We start from the raw sequence: 26738 nt of genomic DNA on the forward strand, positions 1-26738 counted from the left end.
CTAAGCAGACTGTAAGCTATAAGCATCAAAGCAGATTTCTATGATGATTCTTCATCACAGCTGGGAATTATTTGTGTTACCTCCATTTGACAGATTATGAAACTGAGGCTCAGAGAAGCTGAGTGACTTGCCTGGGATTGTACAGCAAAGGAGGGCATGGAATGTGTGCCTACGGAGCTTAATTAAATGGACAAGGAAGCACTAAGACAGCAGGGTAGAGATTAAGAGCACAGGCTTTGAAGGCTGGCAGTTTAGGGTTTGCATCCCAGCTCTGCCACTCACCAGTTGTGTGACTTTGGGCGCAATGATTTCAACCTGTCTGAACCTCAATTCTCTCATCTGTAGCAATGGGGAAATAATGCACTCATAGGCTTAGCAAAGTGGCTGGCATCAGATAAGCACTGAGTAAATAGCAGTAGTTTTGTTTTTATTACTTTTATGTTATTGTGGTTTTTTTGTTTTGTTTTGTTTGTTTTTTGAGATGTAGTCTCGCTCTGTCGCCTAGGCTGGAGTGCAGTGGTGTGAGCTCGGCTCACTGCAACCACCAGCCGGCAGGTTCAAGCGATTCTCCTGCCTCAGCCTCCTGTTTAGCTGGGATTACAGGGGCTGGCCAGGACGCCCGGCTAATTTTTGTATTTTTAGTAGAGATGCAGTTTCACCATGTTGGCCAGGCTGGTCTCGAACTCCTGACCTCAAGTGATCTGCCCGCCTCCGCCTCCCAAAGTGCTGGGATTACAGGCGTGAGCCACTGTGCCCGGCCATGTCATTGTTTTTATGATGATTATTAACCACAGCATCCTTTTCAGTTATACACAGCTAACTCAAGACTGAGATCCCACTATTTGTATAAATCTACCTTGTATTTTTTTTCTTAAATTTTATTTTTTAATGAGGGAGAGAGAGAGAGAAGGAGAGAGGGAGGAAGAGAGGGAGGGAGTTCACAGGTATTCATATGGGGGCATTGCAAGCAGAGCTGGAAATAGATGTAATTTTAAGTAGAGAGAGAGGTTGGGTTGCAATTAATTTTATGAGACGTGTTTATTATTGAAGATTTTCCTTGCTGTGATTTCTGCCTCCCTAAGCAACCTGGAAACTATAGGATAATGAGGATCCTCTTGTCTGTTGCAAATTCACTGCATGTTCGCTAATTATTGGTATAGTGCCTTCTGCCAACCAGTGTCAGGTTTACCTGAAAATGAAAAAAAGGAGTGTGTTCTCACTCTCATATGAAGGAGCCTGTCTTCCCAGAGAGCATCAGTGAGAAAAGCCTATAGAAGCATCTCCACTCTGGCAGTCAGGAGACCCTAGGTCTTATTTGTCTTGTTTTGCTGTGCAGTACCAGGTGAGTCACTTAGCTTCTCTGAGCCTCAGTTTTATTATCTGTCAAATGAAGAGAATGCAGGGCAACAGTTTTAGATGTTTTAGAGTCAGATGGTCTTGAGTTTGAGTCTGGAACCTATCTGTACCACATGAGCAAATGAATGCCCTCTTCTGAGCCTGTTTCCTCATCATTAAAATGGATTTTATTTATCAAACCATTACCAGATGTCAGGTATCATTCCAAACACTTTATAAATATTAACTCATTTAATCTTCACACAAATCCTATGAGATAGATGCTATTGTCAGCTTCCTTTTAGAGATAGGGAAATGGCATAGAGAGGTTAGGAAATTAGCTCGATGTTACAGAGCTGGTAATTGGTAGAGCCAGGATATGAACCCAGGCAGTCGGACTCCGGATTCTTTGCTTTTAGCTCCTTCCTCCTTCCATCATGCTCCTCCACCTCACAAGGTTGTGATGTGAGAATAAAATGAAATAATGAATGTAAGGTCCCTAGCATGTTCCTGGAAAGTTGTAAATGTCAATAAGCAGAGACTGCAATGGTTATGGTTATGCCTATTAGTGGAATGAGCTGCCCGGCATGCCCCAAAACAAAAGCAAATACAATTCCAGACTGCATGAACAGAAGACTCAGAGAAAGTATCTCTTTATGGTGTGTGGGTATGTGTGGAAATGGTGATCCAGAGACTGTGGCCAAGATGGTGTAAATATGGAACCCATCAGTGAAAAATCTGGGATTGGAAGCCAACCATCATATTTTCCTGAAAACCAGTATATCCAGAAATGTCGATCAGCAGCCAGCTAACCAAGGAGAGTGTGTGTTAGAGAAGAGAGAAAGAAAGAGCTCCCCGAATGAATGTGGGCTTCACTGAGTGAATGTGTGACGTCAGGGTGTGGGACACCCCCAGGGGAGCATAACATTTGAAGGAACACAGTTTGATGGAGTTGATAAAGTCTGCATCAGCAGCCTGTTGCTATTTAAATGAATGCTGATTTTGTTCAGATTTGTTCTGTAAAAGGCCAGAGCCAGGCTCTTGAGGGTCACACTGAGGTGGGGTGCAGATTGGCAGGAACCAAAAGGGACCTTAGTCCTTCCCTGAACCAAGGTGACTGAGGTCAGTGAGGCTGAGGAGGGGACTGTAGGAGACTCAGAGCACTGGCCTTGGGCAGGCAGGAACTCGGGGCATGAGGAGGGCCCCATCAGGGCACAGCTCCCTGGGGTGTGTCCCAAGTGCCAACTCCACAGTGGGCAGTGAGCATGAGGAGAAGGGGCCTTGCACTTGGGCCTAACAGAGGTGGGTTCAAATCCCACCTCTGTCTTTTATCAGTGGTGTGCCCTTGGGCAGGTCACACTTGACCTCTCAAAGCCTCTGTATCAGGCCATTCTTGCATTGCTATTAAGGGATACCCGAGACTGGGTAATTTATAAAGAAAAAGAGGTTTAATTGGCTCACGGTTCTGCAGCCTTTACAGGAAGCATGGTACTGACGTCTGCTCAGCTTTTGGGGAGGCCTCAGGAGGCTTACAATCATAGCAGAAGGCAAAGGGGGAGCAGGCATATCATGTGGCGAAAGCAGGAGTGAGAGAAAGTGGGGAGGAGGTGCCACCCAGTTTTAAACAACCAGGTCTCATAAGAACGTACTCACGATCACAAGGATAGCACCAAGGCGATGGTGTTAAACTACCCATGAGAAATCCACCCCCATGATCCAATCACCTCCCAACAGGCCCCACCTGCAACACTGGGGATTACATTTCAACATGAGATTTGGGTGGAGACATACATTCAGACTATATCAGCCTCAATTTATTCTTCTGCGAAATGGGGAGAGTCTGACATACCTGTCTCAAAGGACAGTCAAGGCAAGGCCACACACACTAAGTGCTAAGCACAGTAACTCAGGGAAGGCCATCATCATTATTATCATCTTCTTGCTCATCTCTCCCTTGCCTTCTTCCACCTTATTATCATAAAAAAGGACTCTTTTTGCCTGGGTGAGAAGACAGTTGCCTTCTGTGTGACTTTGGGCTAATTACTTAACCTCTCTGTGCCTCAGCTTCCCTATCTCTAAAATAAAGATGTTAATAGCACCTACCTCATAGGATTTATATGAGGATTAAATGGGTTAACATTTACAAAGTGTTTGGAACAGCACCTGACATCTGGTAATGGTTTGATAAATAAAATCCCATTGCCTGAGGCTCATATATAGGTAACTCCAGGAACCAAACAGAATATGCAACAAACTCCCAAATGCAGAATTTATAAAGGGGCTCCTCAGTCATGTTAAGAATACATAAAGGGGTTGGAGTGTGGAGAGGAGCAATGTTTGGCAAAGAGATTGCCCTGGAGAGAACTGTTGTCAGGTGATGTGTTGCTTCCCTTTGGGAGATGGATGGGGGTGTGATGTTCCTTGCCTCAATCCAGCTGGCTTCCCAAGGACCCCTTGGAAAGCTTTCCATCTAGCTGGGAGACACAGAGATTCTGAGGTCTGCCTCACACCCAGGAAAGCTGAAGTGGCCTGTAGTTGCCTGATGGGGGCAGGATGGGCTTCATTTGGGAGGCGTTTCCTCTGGTCCAGATGTGAATCACATGGGTAACAATTCTGGCATGGGGTCATCGTGGGGGCTTGTCTCACAGCGCTCTCTGGCAGCAAAGAAATGCTCACAAGAAGCTGGGTGTGGTACAGAAATCTAGATGAGGCAGGAGTTAGAAGGGACCATGTAGAGGAGAGATGTAGAGGCCCTAGGAAAGGGACTTACAGAGGTTCCCAGGCCTGGGATCGCTGTAGAATCCATAAACATATCCTCTCCCCCAATCCTCAAGAGGAAGCGCCACTTCTAGCCATCTGCCAGACCTCAGTGTGGTAAACTGAGTCACTGGCCCCCATTTCACTTCTTTTTGGATCCATGCTTTGCCATGGGATGTTGTAGTTCCTCCCACTAAAGATGATGCTTACTTCCCGGGTCCTTGAGTTTGCTCAGCCATGTGACTTGCATGGCCAGTGGAATGTGAGAAGTGACGGCACGTCAGTGCTGGGCTGAGGCCTTAAATGGCTTCATGTGTCTCTGTTTACTCGCTTGTGCTTCTGCCGTCTCCAAAGCCCATTCAGCCTGGGCTCCAGAAGACACGCACAGAACAGCCTTAAATGCAACTGGCAGGAAGGAGTCGAGCTCAGGAGAACCCACAACATGTACAGAGGCACCCAGCTGAGCCCAGCCTGGATCAACCAACCCATGCTCACATGAGCATCAATCACTTCACAGTTGTTTTAAGCTACTGTGTTTTGGGGTAGTTTATTATGTAGCAATCACTAACCAATACACTTGGAAGAAGTAAATCTCTTCTCTCAAGAAAGGACTGCTCTAGTCCTCGCATGGAATGATTCTGCAGCTTCCCAGAGGAATAGAGAGAGCAGAAGGCAACCACAACCCCATCCCTGAAGGCAGGCTGCTAACTTCCAGTCTTAACTGGGAGAGAAGTCTGCCCTCTGACCACGGAATGAAGGGTTGATAAAATATCAAGGACTGAACATTCAAATTCCTGAATGAAGGATGTGTTTGTAACTTGAAGGGACAGAGGGCTACCTATTAGCTGAGTTAGCAGAAAAATCATGAGACCTTCCCACAAAAGCTAAAGATCCTGGCACTAGGCTCAATACGTCACTTTATACAGTGATCCTGAGTTCAGTGGGTTTGCCTATGGCCAGCACAAACCCAAACCAGGGGAGGGACAGGCATCCACAGTTCTGAGGCTGTCCCTTCAGGCATGCTACAGTCTTTGGTCTTCAAGTCATAGGATTCAGTTCAGTAAATGCAAAGGTGTCTGTAATTTTGGACAAGCTACAAGTATGCTGGATTCTGTTTCCAGCATCCTTGCTCCCAAACATAGATGGTTGCTGTGAACTGTGACGTGACCTCCAACAACTTCTCCCTACATTAGCACAGCAGAAAAAAAATCAGAAAATCTGATAATTCTTGCTTGATACAAGTGAAAAAGAAGACACTTACATTGCATCTGAGCCATGCTGCAGCTTGGGTTATCCTAACTAATACATCAAACCAAGATCACAGTAGTCCTGCCATAATCATGCGTGTTCTATAGATTAAGGTTGATTTTAGTACAAAGCTGTCATGTGGGAGACTGTGGAGGCCTCGCCATTTGTGGGAGAGAACAAAGATGGTGAATAGAAGTCTCCTATGGCAAACACAAGATCTTTAATTTCATAGGATTCTGGGAGTCACATGGCTGAGAATAGGGAGGGAGGCACTTCTTAAATCCACCAAAGATCTTATGCTCTGAATGAGGTGTGATGAGAGAATTAGAATCAATGCTAATTTCAGGTATACAGTGATGTTGCGGGAAGTCAGGGACCCTGAACAGAGGGACCTGCTGAAGCCATGACAGAAGAATATAAATTGTGAAGATTTCATGGACATTTATCACTTCCTCAATCAATACTCATAATTTCCTATGCCTGTCTTTACTTCAATCTCTTAATCCTGTCATCTTCGTAAGCTGAGGATGTATGTTGCCTCAGGACCCTGTGATGATTGCGTTAACTGCACAAATTGTTTGTAAAGCATGTGTGTTTGAACAATATGAAATCTGGGCACCTTGAAAAAAGAACAGGATAACAGCGATGTTCAGGGAACAAGGGAGATAACCATTAGGTCTGACTGCCTGGGAGCCAGGCAAGACAGAGCCATATTTCTCTTGTTACCGAAAACAGGTACGAGAAAGATCCCTGAATTCTTTCCCCAGTAAGGAATATTAATAATTAACAGCCCTGGGAAAAGAATGCATTCCCAGGGGGGCCTCTAAAATGGCCACTCTGTGGGTGTCTGCCTTATGCAGTTGCAGATAAGGGATGAAACATGCCCTGGTCTCCTGCAGCACCCCTAGGCTTGCTAGGATTAGGAAATTCCAGCCTGGCGAATTCTAGTCAGACCCATTCTCTGCTCTTGAACCCTGTTAAGATGTTTATCAATGACAATGCATGCACAGCAGGACATGAAACTTCTTTAGTAATTCTAGTTTCGCCCTGACCTTGTGATCTCACCCTGACCTTCTGCCTTGTGACCTTTTGTCGGCCTTGAAGCACGTGATCTCTGTGACCCACACCCTATTCGTATACTCCCTCCCCTTTGAAGATTGCTAATAAAAACTTACTGGTTTTACGGCTCAGGGGGCATCACGGAACCTGCTGACATGTAATGTCTTCCCTGGACACCCAGCTTTAAAATTTCTCTCTTTTGTGCTCTTTCCCTTTATTTCTCAGACCAGCTGACCTTAGGGAAAATAGAAAAGAACCTATGTTGAAATATTGGGGGCTGGTTTCCCCCAATACAGTATGATATTCAAGCATCATGTCGTACTCCTCAAACACATGCATTTTTTTTATTAACATAAAATTTTAGGCCAGGTGCAGTTGCTCATGCCTCTGTAATTGCAGCATGCTGGGAGGTGGAGGCAGAAGGAATGCTTGAGGACAGGAGGTCAAGACCAGCCTGGGCACCATAGTGAGACCTGGCCATTACCCCCACAGGCTCCTGCCATCAGGTTTATTAGCCCTCTAATAAATTATTAGATCATTTATTAGATAATTATAAGATAAATAGAACTCTATGGATTAGACCTCTCATAAATAGTGCCTGTTACCTCATCGGACAATTGTCCCTGAGGAGTCTCTTGCTCATCTTTGCATCCCCAGCACTGAGCTCAGAACATGGCCCAGGGCAGACCTTTGATAAATATCTTTGAATAATCATCATAACAAGCTCTAACTTCCTTTAGGATAAGCTATATGTGAGGTACTGGCATAAATCCATCATCCATTAGCTCCTTCAGTCCTCTCTATAACACTAAGAGCCACAATTGCACCCAAATTTATTTGTGTATTTATTTATTTACTTATTTCTGAGACAGGGTCGCATTCTGTTGCCCAGGCTGGAGTGCAGTGGCTTGATCATGGCTCACTGCAGCCTTGACCTCGTGGGCTCAAGGAATTCTTCCTCCTCAGCCTCCTGAGTAGCTAGGACTATAGGCATGAGCCACCACACCTGGCTAATTTTTTTATTTTATACAGACAGGGTCTCACTATGTTACCCAGGCTGGTCTTGAACTCCTGGACTCAAGCAATCCTCCTGCTTTGGCCTCCCAAGCATGCACACCTATTTGACAGAGGAGAGCCTGTTTCATCAAGGAGTTAGGTAAGTGACTTGACAGCTCATAAGATTCAGAAGCAGGATTTGCACCCAGGCAGTCTGACTCCAGAGCCCTGGGTTTGATCTGCCTGAAGGGAAGTCTGGGGAGGGGCAATAGTGGCCTGTGGTTGGCTGGAAGAGGGGCCCTGGCACCTCACAGACAGGCGTGAGGGGTGTGCAAGGAGGGGATTTGTGTGAGGAAAAGGAGGAGGGTCTGGGAGAGTTCACGCAGGGCCTCAAAGACAGCAGTACATCAAAATTCACCCCCTCCTTGAGCTGGGAGACCTAACATGAAGCTGAGCGTGCAGAGTTCACCCATCAACCCTGGACCTCAAACTTGACATTGAACGTTTCCTCATTTTGAACACTTCCAGCTGTGTCCTAATTTCTTCCGTGAACTTCACTCTCATTTCTGTTGGCTAAACATTAACTCTTCTTAGTTTTGTTTTTTCGGCAGGGAGGAGCTGAGGAAATTTATCTCTGGGGGCTCAGAAATTTCCAGGTCAGGTGCTTCAATTTGATACCATAGTTTCCCTTGTCCTTACACATTTGCTCCTCTGTTTCCAAATCTTGTTAATTTGTCCTTGAACCAGCAGCTCCAAACAACATCACCCTAGAGCTTTCTGTAGCCTGTGCCTGCCAACTTTGCGTAAACTATCAGATCTTAGCTGTGAGAAATACCTCTCAAAAGCTTTTTTATTTTTTGTTTTTTTTTTTTTTGCGAGAAAAGTGTCTTTATTATTTCCCATGGCCACAGAAAATTTAGAAAAGTATAAAGATCACCTATAATGCTATAGCCAAATATCACCACTGAAAATGTTTAAGTCTCCCATGAACCAACCATTGCAAAATGAAATTAAAGAAAGCATACCAAGTACGATAGTATTGAAACAAATACTTGGGAATACATATGACAAAAACCATGAAAGACTTCTGCAGGGAAAATGAGAAAACATTGTCACTGTCACTAAAGAGGACAAAAATTAATGAAAAGAGACTCCAAGTTCATGGATCAGAATCATCAAATTCTATATGGATATATATATAAAATATAGATATTATTCTTCCCAAGCTAATCTGTGTAATTCTAATCAAATGCCTCCCCATATTTTGGGAGGAGCTTCACAAATTGAGTATAAAATTAATGTAGAGGCCGGGCGCGGTGGCTCACGCTTGTAATCCCAGCACTTTGGGAGGCCGAGGCGGGCGGATCACGAGGTCAGGAGATCGAGACCACGGTGAAACCCCGTCTCTACTAAAAAAATACAAAAAAATTAGCCGGGCGCGGTGGCGGGCGCCTGTAGTCCCAGCTACTCGGAGGCTGAGGCAGGAGAATGGCGTGAACCCGGGAGGCGGAGCTTGCAGTGAGCCGAGATTGCGCCACTGCACTCCAGCCTGGGCGACAGAGCGAGACTCTGTCTCAAAAAAAAAAAAAAAAAAAAATTTAATGTAGAAATAAAAAGGGCCAAGAGGAACCAATGACTTGATTAAAAAGAGAACAGAGTTCTCCCAAAGATACTAAGAATTATAAGGCTATAGTAAGTAAGACAAGGTTGTATTAACTTAAGGACACAAAAAATAGACCAATGGAAAAGAGCAGAGTCCAGAAACAGACTCCCACATAGATGGGCTCTGGGAATATTTAAGAGGTGGCTTTGCAAAGAAGTGGAGAGAGCATGATCCCTTCAATAAATGCTGCTAGGATAATTGAGCATCCACATTGGAAGAACTGGAACTGAACCCCTTCCTCACATGCCATATAAAAATAAATGCCTTTTGTTGTCTGTGCTTTTGGTGTCACACCTCTGAAATCACTGGAAAGACCAATGTCATGAAGTTTTCCCCTCTGCTTTCTTCTAGTAGTTTCAGTTTCAGGTCTTATGTTTAAGTCTTTAATCCATTTTGAGTTGATTTTGTGTATGCTGTAAGGTAAGGGTCCAATTTTATTCTTTTGCATGTGGACATTCAGCTTTCCAAACACCATTTGTTGAAGACATTGTCCTTTCCCCATTGTGTATTCTTGGCAATCTTGTCAAAGATCAGGTGGCCATGTATGCAAAGCACAGGAACAAAAGCAAAAATAGGCAACTGGGACTACATCAGACTAAAAAGCTTCTGCATAGCAAAGAAAACAATCAATGGGCTGAAAAGACAATCTATGGAATGAAGAAAATATTTACAAACCATACATCTAATAAGGGTTAATCTCCACAATATGTAAGGAACTCCTACCACTCACTAGCAAAAAAATTAATAACTTGATTTAAAAATGGGCTAAAGATAGGAATAGGTCTTTCTCCAAAGAAGACATACAAATGGATAACAGGTGTATGAAAAGATACTCAATATCACTAATTATCAGAGAAGTGCAAATCAAAATCACGATGCAATATCACCTTACTCCTGGTAGGATGGCTATCATTTTTTAAAAAATGAACAAAAGATACCAAGTGTGAGGATGTAGAGAGATGGGAACTCTTGCACACTGCTCGTGAGCCACTGTGAAAAACAGTATGGAGGTTCCTCAAAAAATTAAAAATGGAACTACGATATGTTCCAGCAATCCCACTTCTGAGTATCCAAAAGAATTGAAATCAGGATATCGAAGAGATAACTGCATTCCCATGTTTACTGCAGCACTACTCACAATAATCAAGTGGAAACAACCAAAGCAACTATAAATGGATAAATTCGTTAAAGAAAATTAATGTATACAGTGCACACAATTAATGTATACAGTGCACATACAGCCTTTAAAAATAAGAAAATTTGTGTGGGCATGGCAGCTATGATCCCAGCATTTTGAGTGGCCAAGGAGGAAAGATTGTTTGAGGCCAGGAGTTCAAGACCAGCCTGGACAACACAGCAAGACCCCATCTCTACAAAAAAAAAAAATTAAAAATTAGCCAGGCAAGTTGGCACACAACTGAAGTCCCATTTACTTGTGAAGCCGAGGTTTTCCCTGACTCCTAGGATGGCTCCTAGAAATGCAGAAAAGTGTGAAATTCCAGAATTGCTGTGGAGCTGGTGGAAGAAGGTGTTAAAAGGCCAACGGAAGTGGGCACACTGAAGAGGAGTGGATATGTTTACCATTTGAGTCTGGAAATAGAGTCCCAGGGTACAAAACATTCCCCAAGGCCATAAGGAATGTGCTGGAGAGAGGGACACCTGCATCATGGGGTGTTCTGGTGGTGGCCTCCTGGGAAGAGGGGCTGTTACAGAGCTTGGATTGATAAAGGGCAATAGGGCAGGCAGGACTCCCAGAGCAATAGAAGCCAGGTGGGTGCAATGACTATAATGAATGGTGAGGTTGGAGGGGCTGCCAGGGGTTGTGACTGATACAGAGTTAGGGACCTGGTTAACACAATGTGGCCTCTTAGTGACTTAGTGGATGGGTATCTTGAAAGGGCACTACTCAATTTATACCATTAGAAGAAATCAAGGCTGGATGACCAGGGGGTTAAGGGCAGCCATTCCAATAAAAAGTAATCATCCCTTCCTGATTTTTGGACCTGACCGACCCAGTTTTCAGACTAGACCCCATTAATAAAGAGGAGGCAGAGTCCCCTTGGGAAAGGACGCTGTGACACCATAGCATATATAGTAATGGTTTCCCCCAAAGGACCTATGGCCATTTATTCAGAGGATGATACACTGGAAAAGGGGAATCACTCAACATTTCTAAGACTGTTGGGCAGAGGATCAACATTGATAACGATGCATGAAAACCCAAAGCGTCATCACATTCTGTCCCCATCAGAGTAGGGGCATATACGAGCCAAGAGTGAAAAATGGAGCCCTGGCCAAGTCAGGCTTGTAATTTGCCCACTGTGTCTATGGACCAACTTGGTGATCATTTCCCTGTCTCCTGAATGTATATTCAAAAAGGACATGCTTGGTAAAAGACACTACCCCACATTGGCCTGAGGGTTAAGTGAGGGCTATCACAGAGAGGAAGGTCATGAGGATGCCTTTGAAACTGCCACCTCCCTGGCCAGGATAGTAAATCAAAACCACTATTACATCTCAGAGCCAGGGAAGTACAGAAATTAGTACCCTTTTATTAAGTCCTAAAGGGCTCTGCAGCTGGTATAGGCTGTGGTGCAAGTCGCCCCTCGACTTGGCCCACACCAGCCTAGCAGACCCCATGGTGTTCAAAGTGTTAGTCCTGGGAAAAGATGTCATTCAGAGATTATGGCAATATCTCCTTAGAGAATTATAACACAGACCCCTCCAGGACTCTGGAGTAAGCCCATGTCGTTTGCAGCAAAAATGTCTATGCCCTTTGAAAAACAATCCTGGTGCACTCCTGGGTCCTGTTGTAGATGGAAGGCTGATCATGTGGCCATGTGGCTTTTTGATCAAGCAACTAATTACTGATTCCATTAATCTACTTTTTGTTGTGGCATTGCTATAAAATGAAACACTCTCAAAAGGCAACACAAGTGCATTTTCCATACGGGAAAATACAATGAAGCCATTACATTGGGATGTCCACACTTGCCTATCAGCATGGAGTGTGTGATGATTGATTTTATGTGACAAGTTGACTGGGCTAAGGGTGCCCAGATAGCTGGTGAAACATAATTTCTAGGTGTATTTGTGAGGGTGTTTCTGAAAGAGATTCACATTTGAATCAGTAGACTGGCATCATCTAATCCAGTCTACAAATAGGACAAAAAGACCGAGGAAGGGTGAATCTGTGCTCAGGTTGAGATGAGACATTCATCTTTCCCTGCCCTTGGACATCAGTGCTTCTGGTTCTCATGGCTCCAGAGTAGGAAAACAAGCTTTCATTGAATGAGAACACATTAAGACCATACTGCAGTGATTAAGAACGTGAGCTTTAGAGAGAGAAGGATTAGGGTTCAAGTTCACACTCTGCCCCTGACCAGACCAGCTGGGTGACCCTGGGCAAGCACTGTAACCTCTTAGAACCTCAAGTTATTCCACTTATTATTATGAGAATAACAACAAAACCCATCTCACAGGGATGCGGGAGGACTAAATGGGAGAATATAATCTGGACAGACCAAAGACTGCTTACCAGCCACCCAAGTGACCAGCAACTCAGGTGATCAGAGCATGCTAGGTTCTTTTGTGAGTATTTCTGAGAGTTTTATATTTTAGAGTCTTATGAATGATATGCTGATTCTTGGTCCCAAGGACAGTGTGACAATGTGGCAATGTAGGTCAGTATAGTCGAATCTTTAATCCAGTGATTTACCTTGGAGGGCAGAGCTGCCCAATAGAAATACATAATATAATGCAAGCCACATGTGTGATTTCACATTTTCTAGTAGCTACAATTAAAAAGGGAAAAGAAAGAGATGAAATTCATTTGATTTAACTCAAATATATTTAAAAATTGTCATTTCAGCACACAATTAAAAAAAATTATCAGTTGGCAAGAACCTGGTATTCTTTTCATTTGTACTAAGTCTTTGAAACCAAGTATATGTCTTGCACTCACAGCACATGTAGATTTAGACTAGCTACATTTTAAGCATTTGATACATGTGGTTAGTGGCTGCTGTGTCACACACGGAGGTTCTATAATTTTTCTCAGAGATATGGAGAAAGGATAAATCAAGGATGCTTATTTCAGAATTATTAGTAATAGGAAAACTATGTGATATTAAGATGTTTTGCACAAATGTCAACTCCATGAGGACAGGGATTTTTTTATTTAAAAAATTCTGTAAGTCTTGGCTCTGCAGGGTCATGAGGACAGGGATTTCTGTCTGCTTTTGTGCATTGCTATGTTTCCAGTGCCCAGAGCTATGCTTGGCACATAGTAAGTGCTCAATAAATATTTCTTATTGAATCAATGTATATACACACACAACACCCCTAGATATGCATCTGTACTTCTTGGCTCTGTGCCTTGAAGTTAATAAACACCCAATAAATGGTATTTGCTTCGTTTTTATTGTTATTGATAATACACTAGACATAACCCTCCCATCAGGTGCATAGAAGGAAGTCAAGGCTGGAATTTCATTCTTTTATCTAAATCTCTCTGTTCTCTCTCAGGGAATATTTTCAGAGAATAGGTGGAGTGAGGTGAGGCAGTGGGGAATGTTATCTATGATAGGATAGAGGGCATAGAAGGCCAGGAGTCAGGAGACCTGGGTTCTGTCCTGGATTATATACCAGCTCACTGAGGACCTTTGTCCTCTCTGGATCAAGAGTCCCACCTGAAAATGAAGGAGCTGGTCCAGATAACACTGGAGCCCTTTCCCCCAAGATGCACTGGCATTCAGAGGATGGTGCACGTCCAGTTCTCTTCTGCCTGTGGGGTGGATGCTGCCTGGAGTGTGCTGGGACTATGAGAGAAATGAGAATAGTCCTGTGTTCCAATGTAACCATATTTCTGATACATCCTGGGATCGTAGGTGTCATCATCTTCACTGTCGCTTTCAGCCTGAAAGGGTGAGACACATGATCACATCAGGGAGTCTTCCTACCATGCAGCTGGATTCAGTGAGCATTTATGGTGGACGCTGTGACATGCCATCTGGATCCCCCTTTGAGGAAGGACTAACAAACCCCAGCTGCTGGGACGGTGGTCAGCAGACAGACTTCAGCCGTCAGCCCTTTTAGGGGTTGCCTCAGCTGCAGAGAGCCTTTTGCTCAAGACCATGCCCTTTCCCAAGGTGCCCAAGCACAGTGAGTGATCCATGTAGGGGTATAGAGGCCTGGCCACCTCTGTCGCCATGGGGCAGCTCTAAAGGCCATTCCAGCTCCAGGACTGTCCTTGGAGTTGGCTGAAGTTGGCATTTGCTCTGCATCCCTGTTCACTTCTCCCTATTCTCTTTCATGCTTCCTTCCTATCCTTTCTTCCCCCCTTTCCCTGAGTGCTGGTCCCAGTGGCTCTCCCCCAGAACATCCTGCATACTAAATTCCATCCTGGAGTCGGCTTCCTAGCCATCTGCAACATCATCAATCCCCTGGAATCAGACAGATTCCTGCTTGGGGGTGGAAAGATCCAAGACTGGGTCCTTTGCCCCTGCTTAGCTGTGTGACAACCCAAGTCACTCAGCTGCATCATCTCCCATTGGTCAGATGAGAGGTGGGGATGAGACAAGGCAGGCTGTTTAGCACAGTGACATGAGCACTGGCTTTAGAGTCCACTGAATCTGAATTCCATTTCCACCACTTGTTAGCTGATGTCCTTGAGCAAGTGACCTCACCTCTCTGAGCCTTTGTCTCATCTGTAAGATGGGAATAATAGACAACATGCCTCATGGGACTTTTCAAATAACTAAAAATAGAATGTCCATTCAACCCAGTGATCCCACTACTGGGTATCTACCCAAAGGAAAAGAAATCATTCTATCAAAAGACACCTGCACTCCTATGCATATCACAGTACTATTCACAATAGCAAAGTGCCCATCAGTGTGAACTGGATAAAGAAAGTGTGGTATATCTACACCATGGAGTATTATGCAGCCATAAGAAAGAATGAAATCATGGATGCAGATAATGGAGGCCATTATCTGAAATGAATTAACCCAGAAACAGAAAATCAAATACTTAACATCTGCTAAAGATGGGAACAATAGACACTAGGGACTCCAAAAGGGAGGAGGAAGGGAAAAGGGCAACGGTTGAAAAAATTCCTTTTGGGTACTCTGTTCACCTATTTGGGTGACAGGATCAATAGAGGCCCAAACCCCACCATTACACAATATAGCTGTGTAACAAATGGCACATGTACCCTCTGAATCTAAAATAATAAAATTTTTTTAAAAATGCCTCATGGGATTGTTGTGAATATTCAATGAGATAGTGCATATTAAAGGGCTTAGGACAGAACCTGAGCCTGAAGCAGATAGTCAATAAATGGTGTTAGAGATTATTTATTATTTCTCTTAGGGGAATGAATTCTGGACAAGGGATGTGAAAATTCCAGAAACCCTCGATTGTGACCAAAATGACTGTAAAATATGGAGCACAGCCTGTAACTATATGAATATAAATGGCCTTTGGCAAGAGGTAAGTTCTTTGGAAAGAATGGTCTCCAGCTATATGTCTCAAGCTTCGTGGAGAGGGGCAGGGATGAATGGCAGGGAGGAAGCAGGAGGTCTCACCTGCAGAATCCAGGAGCTCACTGGGGACCCGTCCCAATTCTTAAAGCATGGGTAATTCAGCCAGGCCTCAGCCTCTTGTGCCAGCTGCCTCCAGCCCTTTGGGTCTCCACCACCCAAGTTTCCTGTAGGGTCCGCCGGGTCCAGAATCACAGGCCTGCAGAGCAGCATTTAGAGAGGGACAGGTGAGAACTCTGTCCAGGGAGTCCAGATGCTCCTGGGAGAGCAAAATAGCAGCATGGGATGGACTGGGACTCAGAACATGAGGAAGGCCTCCCTGGGGTATGTCCCCAGTGCCCTATTCCCCAGCAGGCAGTGAGCATGAGGAGAAGGAGCCTTGCACTTGCACCTGACAGATGTGGGTTTGAATCCCACCTCTGCCCTTTATCAGTGATGTGCCCTTGGGTAGGTCACTTGAACTCTCTAAGCCTCAGGATTCTTATCTGTAAAATGGGGATAGTTCCACATACCTATCTCAAAGGCTATGCTGTGAGGATAGAAAAAGCCCAGTTATGTGAAATGCTCAGCACAGTGACTAGAACATAACATACATATCAGTAATCTTGATAATAATTTTTACTATTATATTAGCATGTGTTAGTCTTACAGCAAGCTTTCAATACCTGGGAGCAATTACTATCATTGTTGTTGCTGCTGTTCTTATTTCAGTTCAAATTCCAGCTATTTTACTCATTTTCTGTTAAGGGTTGGACAAGCTCCTTACCTCTCAGAACCTCAGTTTACTCACCTGTAAAATGATTAGCATAGTGCCTGCTTCACAGGGTTGGAGGTAGGTGTTTAAATCAGATGGCAGTAGTAAAATGCCCAGTACAATGATGGGCAACAGGAGATTCTCACTAAGTGGGGAGCCCTCCCACCTCCTCCATCTCCAAGGCACTGTACCTGTATCCAGGTGTTCATTTACATAGGGCAGCTAAGCCATGTGGGGATAGCATACCTGGGTTTCCTGAGCTGCCCGCTCAGGTACTTTTCAATAATGGGGTTTTTAAAGTCATAATACTTTGTCCAGTAGATGCAGAGTTGCTGGTAGTTTATGACTAATTCCAAGACCGTCCGAAATCCCCGGGCTGTGTTGAAATGTGTTTCCATGCTCCCTTGCTCCCAAGCATAGACCGTCAGGAGCTCCAGGGCATACTGAGGTGGCAGCTTCCCAAGCTTCTTCTTACACTGAGAAGCGGAAAAACAATCAGAAAAAAATTGGTTTGCTCAACTTTTGTGTAAGCTACATTTCTCATGGGCCAAATCCATCCTGCCACCTGTTTTTATAAAGTTTCCTTGGAACAAATCCAGGCTCATTCATTTATGTATAGTTTATGACTGCATTCATGCTACAAAGGCAGGGTTGAGTAGTCGCAACAGAGGCTGTGCAGTCCACGAAGTCTAAAATAGTTACTATCTAGCCTTTTATTTTTTAAAAAAGTGTACTGGCCCCTTGTTAAGAGCACTGGATTCTAATTGATGTGGGTTTGAATCCTGGCTTCACCATTGTCCAATTCTAAGTAGATGATTTAGACTCTCAGAGCCTCATTATTTTCATCTGCTAAGTGAGTGATTGTAATAGCACCTATCTTATAAAGATACTATGAAAATTAACTGAGAAGAAGGACTTGTAATATTCCTAAGAAATGCACAGAAGCAAATGAAATTCTTTCTGGAGGAATATACATAATCCAAAACCTCAAATTATTTCACACATAATTTTCAAATACATTAACCAGCACATATGTAACCAGGCACACAAAGAAACAAAACACTAAGAATTATTACCAACAGGAAAAAGAGAAATAGTAATAAACCTACAAACTTTAAATGCTGAAAGACTGAACACAGACTTTAAAATAACTAGAAACTCTACAAGGAAAACTACAAAACTTTGCTGAAAGAATTCATAGATAACACAGACAAATGGAAACACATCCCACGCTCATGAATGGGTAGAATCAATATTGTGAAAATGACCATACTGCCAAAAACAATCTACAAATTCAATGCCATTCCCATCAAAATACCACCATCATTCTTCACAGAACTAGAAAAAACAATCCTAAAATTCATATGGCACCAAAAAAGAGCTCACATAGCCAAAGCAAGACTAAGTAAAAAGAACAAATCTGGAGGCATTACATTACCAGACTTCAGACTATATTGTAAGGCCATAGTCACCAAAACAACATGGTACTGGTATAAAAATAGTCACATAGACAAATGGAACAGAATAGATAACCCAGAAATAAAGCCAAACACTTACAGCCAACTGATCTTCGACAAACCAGACAAAAACATAAAATGGGGAAAGGACACCCTATTCAACAAATGGTCCTAGGATAATTGGCAAGTTGCATGTCGAAGAATGAAACTGAATCTTTCTCTCTTATACAAAAATCAACTCCAAATGGATCAAATACTTAAATCTAAGACCTGAAACCATAAAGATTCTAGAAGATAACATCAGAAAAACCCTCCTACACATTGGCTTAGGCAAAGACTTCATGACCAAGAACCCAAAAGCAAATGCAACAAAAACAAAGATAAATAGATGGGACTTAATTAAACTAAAAAGCTTCTGCAAAGCAAAAGAAATAATTAGCAGAGTTAACAGACAACCCACAGAATGGGAGAAAATCTTCACAATCTATACATCCAACTAATATCCAGAATCTACAAAGAACTCAAACGAATCAGCAAGAAAAAAACAATCCCATCAAAAAGTGGTCTAAGGACATGAACAGAGAATTCTCAAACGAAGATACACCAATACCAACAAGCATATGGAAAAATGCTCAACATCCCTAATTATCAGGGAAATGCAAATCAAAACCACAATGTGATACCACCTCACTCCTGCAAGAATGGTCATAATAAAAAATCAAAGAATAATAGATGTTGGTGTGGATGTGGTGAAAAGGGAACACTTTTACACCATTGGTGGGAATGTAAACTCATACAACCACTATGGAAAACAGTGTGGAGATTCCTCATAGAACTAAAAGTAGATCTACCATTTGATCCAGCAATCCCACTACTAGGTATCTACCCAGAGGAAAAGAAGTCATTATACAAAAAAGATACTTGCACACACATGTTTATAACAGCACAATTTGCAATTGCAAAAATATGGAACCAGCCCAAATGCCCATCAATCAATGAGTGGATAAAGAAAACGTTATACACACACAAACACACCATGGAATACTACTCAACCATAAAAAGGAACAAAATAATGGCATTCACAGCAACCTGGATGGAATTGGATACTACTATTTTAATTAAATAACTCGGGAATGGAAAACCAAACATTGTATGTTCTCACTCATATGTGGGAGCTAAGCTATGAGGAAGCAAAGGCATAAGAATGATACATGGGACTTTGGGGACTGGGGGGAAAGGGTGGGGTGTGGCAAGGGTTAAAAGATTACACATTGGGTACAATGTACACTGTTTGGGTGATGGGTGCACCAAAATCTCAGAAATCACCACTAAAGAACTTATTCAGGTAACCAAACACCACCTGTTCCCCCAAAAACCTATTGAAATAGAAAAATTAAAAATAAAAAAAAATCCTTTCTCTGTGATCAGTGGTTTGAATGAGGACAGGAAAGGAGAGGTATCAGAGCCATATATGTATACACATGAATCTGTGTGTGCTCATGTCACAGAAAAGAAGTGTAAATAAAACATAAGATTAACAAATAATAAAAATTAAAAATAAAATAACTAGGAATATCGTATTCACAAGATAAAATAAGAACTTTAAATAGTTAGCAGGGAATTAAAAGCCATAAGAAGTATCATGGCAGATACAAAAATATGAAATAGAAATTTTAGGATAAAAATGGCAACTGTAATTAATTACAGCAAATTAGTATAGCTAAAGAGAAAATTAGTTAATTGGAAGGTAGATTAGAAGGAACTATTCAGAATAAAGCATGGAAAGATAGACAAAAGGATGAAAAACACAGAAGAGAGTATAGAGATATGAAAGATAGAGTAGGGTCTAACATACATTTAATTGGAATTCCAGAAGGTGAGGAGAGAATGAGGGAGAATCAATATTTTAGAAGAATGGCTGAGAAGTTTCAAAACTAATTAAAGATATCTACCTGCAGATTCAGGAATCTTAACGGAATCCCAATCAGGACAAATAATAGGAACCCATCATTAAGACACAGCAGATTGGAACTAAACAAAATCAAAGACAAAGAGAAAACTTTTACATGCAGCCAGAAGAATAAGATAGGTTACTTATAAAAGAGCTGCAGTTAGACTGGCAACTGACTTTTTAATGATGACACTGGAAGATGGAATGATACATTCAATATACTGAAATGACCACCCAGCAAAAGCACCCTTCAACAATGAAGGCAAAAGCATGACATTTTCAGACAAACAAAAACTGAAAGAGTTTACTACCAATAGACCGTCATCAAAAGAAATCCCAAAGGATGTATGGTCATTTAGGAAAATTACCCCAGATGGAATGTTAGAGGTGTAAGAAAGAATGAATAGTGAAGAAAGTGGTAAATCTGTGAGCAGATTAACTAAACATTTGGCTATAAAACAATAATAACACTTCGAGGCACTTGAAAATATAAACAGACTTGAAATATACAAGAAATGTAGTATATAAGTTGGAGGTGGTGATGAAGGTGGTTAGTGGAGTTAAATTATTGTTAATCTTGTCTTGTTTTAAAGGAGAACAGCATCAAGAAAGAAAGAAAAAGACAATTCTTGGCTGTGCAGGACTCTCTTGATCATTGTACAACAACTAGCATTCTTGTCTTCTTTCCACTAAATATAAGTAGCACCCATGTCCTCCCATCACCATGGTTACCAAAAACACCCTCATTAGTTTTCAATATGTCCCTGGGGGCAGTGCTGCTTTTGTAAATTCTACAATGCTCAGGCTCCATGATTACAATTCATGGAACAGCAAACACTTAGAAGTCTGGCAACTAAATGATTGTCTTTTTTTATCTAGAGGTGTTACCTTTAAATTGGAAAGTTTATTCCTGATTATTTTCATTCATTCATTCATTCATTCATTCATTCATTCAAGAAATATATATTGAATGCCTATTAGTATCAGGCAAACTCTTAAGTCAGTAGACCCAAATTCGAGTTTTTGTTTGTTTGAGACAAGATCTTGCTCTGTCACACAGGCTGGAGTGCAGTAGTGCAATCTTGACTTACTGCAACCTCCTCCTCCCAGGCTCAAGTGATCCTCCCACCTCAGCCTACCCAGTAGCTGGGGCTACAGGTGCTCACCATCACACCTGGCTAAATTTTTAGTTTATTTTGTAGAGACGAGGTTTTGCCATGTTGCTCAGGCTAGTCTTGAGCTCCTGGGCTCAAGCAATCCACCTGTCTTGGCTTCCCAAAGTGCTGGGATTACCGGTGTGAGCTACCGTGCCCAGTCAAATTCAAATTTTACTTCTGCTACTTATTGGCCGAATGAGCCATGCAACCCAAGAGTTTCTCTTTTTGACCCAAGTTTCTCTTGGTGTAAAATGGGTTTAATAATAATGCCTAACCTTATCTAACTTACAGAATCACTGCTAAAATTGACTAAGATGCAGGGCATTTAAAAGTGAACAGAAAATCATATCACATCCGCAAAACATAGATAAGCTAAGCACATAATACATGTTAGCTTTTATTATGTGTACTCCTATGGTGGCTAAAATATGCTACACTTATCAGGACCAACTATGTGCCATGTTACTGTAGCTGTGGCATGCTACTCATTGCAGATAAGAAAGCAGAAAGAACAGAAAGGTTAAGTTGCTTACTTAAGGCCAGCCAGCCAGTAAGTGGGAGGAAAGGGCATCTGAACATATATTTGTTTGAAACTCTTGTTTTAATTTATCTACATTCTGAAGAGTGTGGTTGACTCTCTCTCTCTCTCTCTCTGTGTGTGTGTAGCATTGATTCATTTATTCAACAGTTATTTACACCTATTATGCACCAGGCTCTGTTTTAAGTTCTGGGGATACAGCAGTGAACAGAACACCAAAATCCCTTCCTTCCTCTCTTCCTTCCCTTTCATTCTTCCTTCTGTTGCAGCCTCCTCCCTCCACCCTCTCCACCTCTTTTTCCTTTCTCTCCTTTTTCTATCCCTCTATTTCCCTCCACCACTCCCCCTCCTCTTTCCTTCACTCCCTTCTTTCTCTGCTCCCCCCACCCCTCCTCTGCTCCCGGTCGAGACAGAACCCACCAGGCCTGGTGGGAGGGCCATACATTTTGGTACCAGTGCTTGACTAGGCGGATGAGGCTCTTGAGCTTGGTGGGGCGCTGCTTCAGGAAGTTTCTCTGTAGTTCTGTGAAGCAGGTGGAGAACTCGCCCTCTTTCTGCAGGTAGGTGCACTCCTCGATGAGCTTGACATAGATTTGGGGGTTAGGTTTATAGCCGCCAGTCAACTGACCTGTTTGGGCAAAATCTACAACTTAGGTGTCAGCCCTTCTCTGAATTTCCTTCAGTCACCCTGAGGGGACAATCTCCCTGGCCATGGGGTTTGATTGAAAAGTGCAGCAGACCCAGGGCTGGGAAGCCTTGAGGTCCATTCTGGATCCTCCCTCCTGCCCTCTCCACTGCCATCACCCCATCCAAGCCACCACAGTCACTCGCCAGAACTATGGCAGCAACCTCTTTACAGGTTCCCCCACAGCCTGTTCTCAACCTGGCACCTAGAGAATGCTGCTGATCATGCTGCTTCCTGCATCCCACAACATCTGGAATTTTAAAACCTGAAGTCCTTATGGTGGCCAACGATGTCTGGTGTGATCTGGTCTCTGGAACCTCTCCCACCTCACCTCCTGTCTTGCTTCCTTTGCCCACTTTCTACTTCTCTGACTTTTTCTCTCTTCCTCAAATGTGCCACGGTCATTGCTGCTTCAGGGCCTCTGCACTTGCCATTCCTCTTCCCAGAACCTCCAGATCTTCCCAAGGCTCACTCCTTCTCATCACTCAGGCTCAGGGACCCTCCCTCACGACCCTGTCTAAAAAAGCTCCCTAACCCCCATGGCTATCTATTGTTTCACCCTACTTAGTTTTTTTTCTTTTTTTTTTTAATCACTCCTTATATCTTTTCTTTTTTCTTTTTTTTGAGATGGAGTCTCGCTCTGTTGCCCAGGCTGGAGTGCAATGGCATGATCTTGGCTCATTGCAACCTCCATCTACTGGGTTCAAGCAATTCTCCTGCTTCAGCTTGCCGAGCAACTATGATTACAGGCATGCACCACCACACCCAGCTAATTTTTGTATTTTTAGTAGATATGAGATTTCACCATGTTGGCCAGGCTGGTCTTGAACTCCTGATCTCAAGTGATCCCCCCACTTTGGCCTCCCAAAGTGCTGAGATTACAGGCGTGAGCCACTGTGACCAGCCTTCTCCCTCTTGTCTTTTACAACCATTGTACTCCAGCCCCCAACACAGGAGATGGCACAAAGGAGAGAATCCAGAACTTTCTCATACCCTGGTGTCTTTGGAGAGTCAGCATTTTTTTTTTCATGGCTGCCCTAGGACTAAAGGAACCGTGACAGTTCCTTTAAGTAAGTGCTAATTACTTGATAATTAATCACTAATTGCTGCTTAATGACCAACTATTAATTAGTAGCCACTAATCAGGAAGTTCAGTTTAATAGTAGCTGTTTGTGTGGCATGTGACAGATGTCATTGCATTTTCCTCAAAAAATTAAAATTTAAACTATTCCGTGTCCCTCTGTGAGTTCACGGTGGTGTTCTGAGGTGCCTTCATATATAGCTGGGAAATTCATAGTTTTGACTGATCGACTGACTGATTGAGACAGGGTCTTGCTCTTGCTCTGTGCCTAGGATGGAGTGCAGTGTCACATTCGTGGCTCACTGACACCTCGAATCCTTGGCTGGCCTCATGTGATCATTCAGTCTCAGCATCCTGAATAGCTGCGACCACAGGCATGTACCACCACACTTGGCTAATGTTTTAAAATGTTTAGTACAGATGAGGTTTCACTTTGTTGCCCAGGCTGGTCTTGAACTCCTGGGCTCAAGCAACCCTCCCATCTCAGCCTCCCAAAGTGTTGGAATTACAAGCATGAGCCACCACACTTGGCTGGAAGTTCCAATGTTTGAACACCTGTTACTCATCAGAGCTGAATGTAGATGATCATTTATCACTTAAAATAATGATATGATACAGGTAGTGTGGTTTTACCAATTCTCCTGATGTGGTGAGGGAGCCTCTGAGAGGCTACAATTCCTGTCCAAATGTTTCTGAAGATTATAAATATCTATCTCTCAACGTGCTGCATACATTTGATGAGATCTCATGTTGGGACAAAGATGAGAGTAACATGAACTTTAAGCCACATCTTTGCTGCCTGATTTTAGAAAGATAAAATTCACACATTTTGCCATAAACAGAACTAGTGAGCCTTGCAGATGTTCTGTAAGAAATGTCTTCGTCCCCACATTATGCCAATTTGCTGTTTAGTGTCTCTCCTGTGATAGATCATGACCATATTCATTCTTGCCCAGGGAGAGATCCTAAGATCTCCTCCCACCTTGCTTTAGAGGGATGACCTGTTGGGGCAAAAAGCTCTCAAGCTGTGGGAGATTTCTGCTCAGAAATGGGAAGAGGGAGAAAAAGAAGCTGGGAGCTCTCACCCAGGGCATCAAAGGCAGGCAGCACATCGAACTCCACCCCCTCCCCGAGCTGGAGCGAACTCAGTACGAAGCTGAGCGCACGGGGGTTGTCCCAGCGTGGAGCCTGGACCTCGAACTTCACAGAAAATGCTCTCTCTCTTTGACAGGCTTCCAGCTGTCTCCTAATTTCCTGGATGAACTCTCCCCGGCGATGTAACTGATCCTGAAAAGTGGTGAGAGGACTGAGGAAGACAACCAGGTCAGCGTCAGATCGGCCTCTGAGGGCGGTGCCCTTGCCTGAGGAGCCACCCTGAAAGAGACGACAAGAATAATAATTGATGCTTAGTGAGGCAAACCTCCCTAAATAAAATGACATGAGCAATCACTAACATTATGGAGCACTACCCACTGTTCTGAAGGCTTTGCCTGTCTTAAACTCCTGTAATGCTCGCAATGATGCTATGATTTGGGTGCCATTATCATTAGTTCCCATTTTACAGATGGGTAAATGGATGCTCAGTGAGATAATATATCAGCCCCATCACCCAGCTAGTAGGTGGCAGATACAATTCAAACCTGGGGGCCTTCTTCCAGGATCTGTGTTCTTTTCCCATTGCCCTTTACGATGCCCAGGACTAGCTTATGCTGAGTGGTTCACACTTACTATTTTACTTAATCGGCACAGCCCTATGAGGTATTGAGGGGAAGTAGAGGAAAAATCAGTTAGGTAAATGGTCAAGGCTGGGCCCTGGAGGAGCGGCCTGCCTAAAACTGGCGCAGGGAGTGGGGCTTACCTAAAACAAATCCACAGTTATACATACAAGAGAAGCAGCACTTTGTGCTTGCCTAGAGATATACCCACAGCTGCATAAGGTAAGGGAAGTTGCACAGCTTTACTGGTAAAAATTTCTCAAACAGTTACGGGGGGAGAGTGGTTTCTTATAAGTTTTTTGCATTCAGCTGCAATCTGGCAATCTACTCAGACTTCCCTCTCCACAGTGGAGAGAGCTTTCTTCTTTTGCTTACTGAACTTTTACTCCAAGCTCACGTTTGTGTCCATGTTCCTTAATTTTCTTGGATGCAGGACAAAGAACCTTGGGTACTAATTCAGACAGTGAGAAGCTGCTACATTAAGGTGCATTGGCAAGACTGCAACAGTATTGGGGATTATGGCTGAGGAAATTGGGACACAGAGTAGTTAAGTGACTTGCTCAAGGTCTCGCAGCCAGCAGGTGCTATTTGCTTTCAAAACATGATTCTTCGCTGCAGAAATGGTGAGCCCCTAGCCTGGCTACTAATTAGCAAACTTTTTACCGGAGCTGGGCTTCAGTTTCCCTACTTCTGAAATGGGCATGGCCTAGGACAGTGGTTCATAAACTTCAGTGGGAAGTAGGGGAGAGGGTCACTTGTTAATAATAGGGATGTAGGATTTCACCCCAGAATCTAGTTTAACATGCTGTGTGGATAAATAAGAAACCACCAGCCCAGAAGATCTCAGCTCTCTGTACTCATATTTGCACCTGGGTTCTAGGTTTTTGCTTCTCTCTCTCTGTCTCTCTCTCTCATTCTCAATCTCAACTCTTGCACATTCAGCCACCCCTCCCCTGGCCAGGCAGGCCTGGACTCACCTTTACCACCTTGGAAACACGCACAGGGTAGGAGCTACCTCGGAAGCACCTTTCCTTCAGGAACCCACAGATGATGTCAATGGCATGGTTGATTTGCATGCGGAAATGCGTGTCTGGCAAGAGATACTCTTCGATGAACTTGTCCAGAGATTTGGCTGGGGTATTTCTGAGATCCATCATTTCCAGGAGAGAGAGTGGCAACAGAACTGCCTCCCAGACCTGTTCGCTTTTATCTCATCTGCTGACTAAGCCTGGGCTGCTTTTGGTTTCGTTTCCTTGGAAGGGAGGAGCCGTCTTTGCATTTTCCTTTTCAAATCCCACACTTCCCCGATACCAGTGCTGAATTTCATCTGGTCACTCTTCTGCTTCCTGAAACTTACCCTTTGTCTTTTAACCAGCAACTAGCAGCCCAGCCTTTCTCTGAACTCTGCTCTGGAAATGCATTTTAACCCCCAGCCAACATAAATCTTATTTAACAGATTTTGTGTTTCCTTCTTTATCTTTTTTTTTGTTGGTGGTGAAATCATTTCACAGCTGTCTGTGGTATTTTCCAGCAATACATGCCCACTGCAAAAATAAAAAAGTCAGAAAAACCAGGAAGTGGAAAGATCATCTATGATTCTAACACTACAAAATTGCCTCTATAAACATTTTGATACAGAGCTTTCCAGATTTTTTTCAAATGTTAACACACACAAAAACAGGTCTCTTTTCTTTTTCTTAAGAATGGTATTATACTATGCTTTTTACCCTTTCAATTGGTAGATTTTTATTTTATTTTATTATTTTTTGGAGACAGGATCTTGCTTTGTTACCCAGG

The 26738-nt window shown here is 43.2% G+C and overlaps 1 protein-coding gene across 9 annotated transcripts; it reads right to left on the minus strand.

Annotated features, from left to right (window-relative positions):
- Nucleotides 1-30: 30 nt before the first annotated feature.
- OAS1 (2'-5'-oligoadenylate synthetase 1) lies at nt 31-26176 on the minus strand. Of its 9 annotated transcripts, XM_032168614.2 has the most exons (7): nt 25919-26163; nt 24312-24600; nt 21904-22088; nt 16604-16833; nt 15653-15802; nt 15514-15516; nt 13462-13976 (listed from the first exon to the last, which is right to left on the minus strand). In XM_032168614.2, exons 1-7 carry the CDS (start codon nt 26096-26098, stop codon nt 13634-13636), a joined length of 1380 nt encoding a protein of 459 aa, XP_032024505.1. In that variant the 5' UTR covers nt 26099-26163; the 3' UTR covers nt 13462-13633. The 9 variants fall into 9 exon arrangements, with proteins under 9 accessions (XP_058281167.1, XP_032024504.1, XP_032024505.1 ...); XM_058425184.1 differs by lacking the exons at nt 13462-13976; nt 15514-15516 and adding an exon at nt 31-1189 and having other exon boundaries at nt 15649-15802; nt 21881-22041; nt 25919-26176; XM_032168613.2 differs by lacking the exons at nt 13462-13976; nt 15514-15516 and adding an exon at nt 31-1189 and having other exon boundaries at nt 15649-15802; nt 25919-26176.
- Nucleotides 26177-26738: the final 562 nt, after the last annotated feature.

The sequence above is a fragment of the Hylobates moloch genome, unplaced genomic scaffold (assembly GCF_009828535.3).
Source record: "Hylobates moloch isolate HMO894 unplaced genomic scaffold, HMol_V3 SCAFFOLD_12, whole genome shotgun sequence".
In the NCBI taxonomy this organism is placed as follows: domain Eukaryota; kingdom Metazoa; phylum Chordata; class Mammalia; order Primates; family Hylobatidae; genus Hylobates; species Hylobates moloch.

Bases quoted from the DNA above. Each gene is read 5' to 3' on its own strand.
- OAS1 (XM_032168614.2), bottom strand. From the start codon at position 26,098: ATGATGGATCTCAGAAATACCCCAGCCAAATCTCTGGACAAGTTCATC. The intron at 22,089-24,311 runs GTGAGAGCTCCC...TTGCCCAAACAG, and splicing joins GCCTGCCTTTGATGCCCTGG to GTCAGTTGACTGGCGGCTAT. The intron at 16,834-21,903 runs GTATGGCCCTCC...TCCGCTTCTCAG, and splicing joins TCAAGCACTGGTACCAAAAT to TGTAAGAAGAAGCTTGGGAA.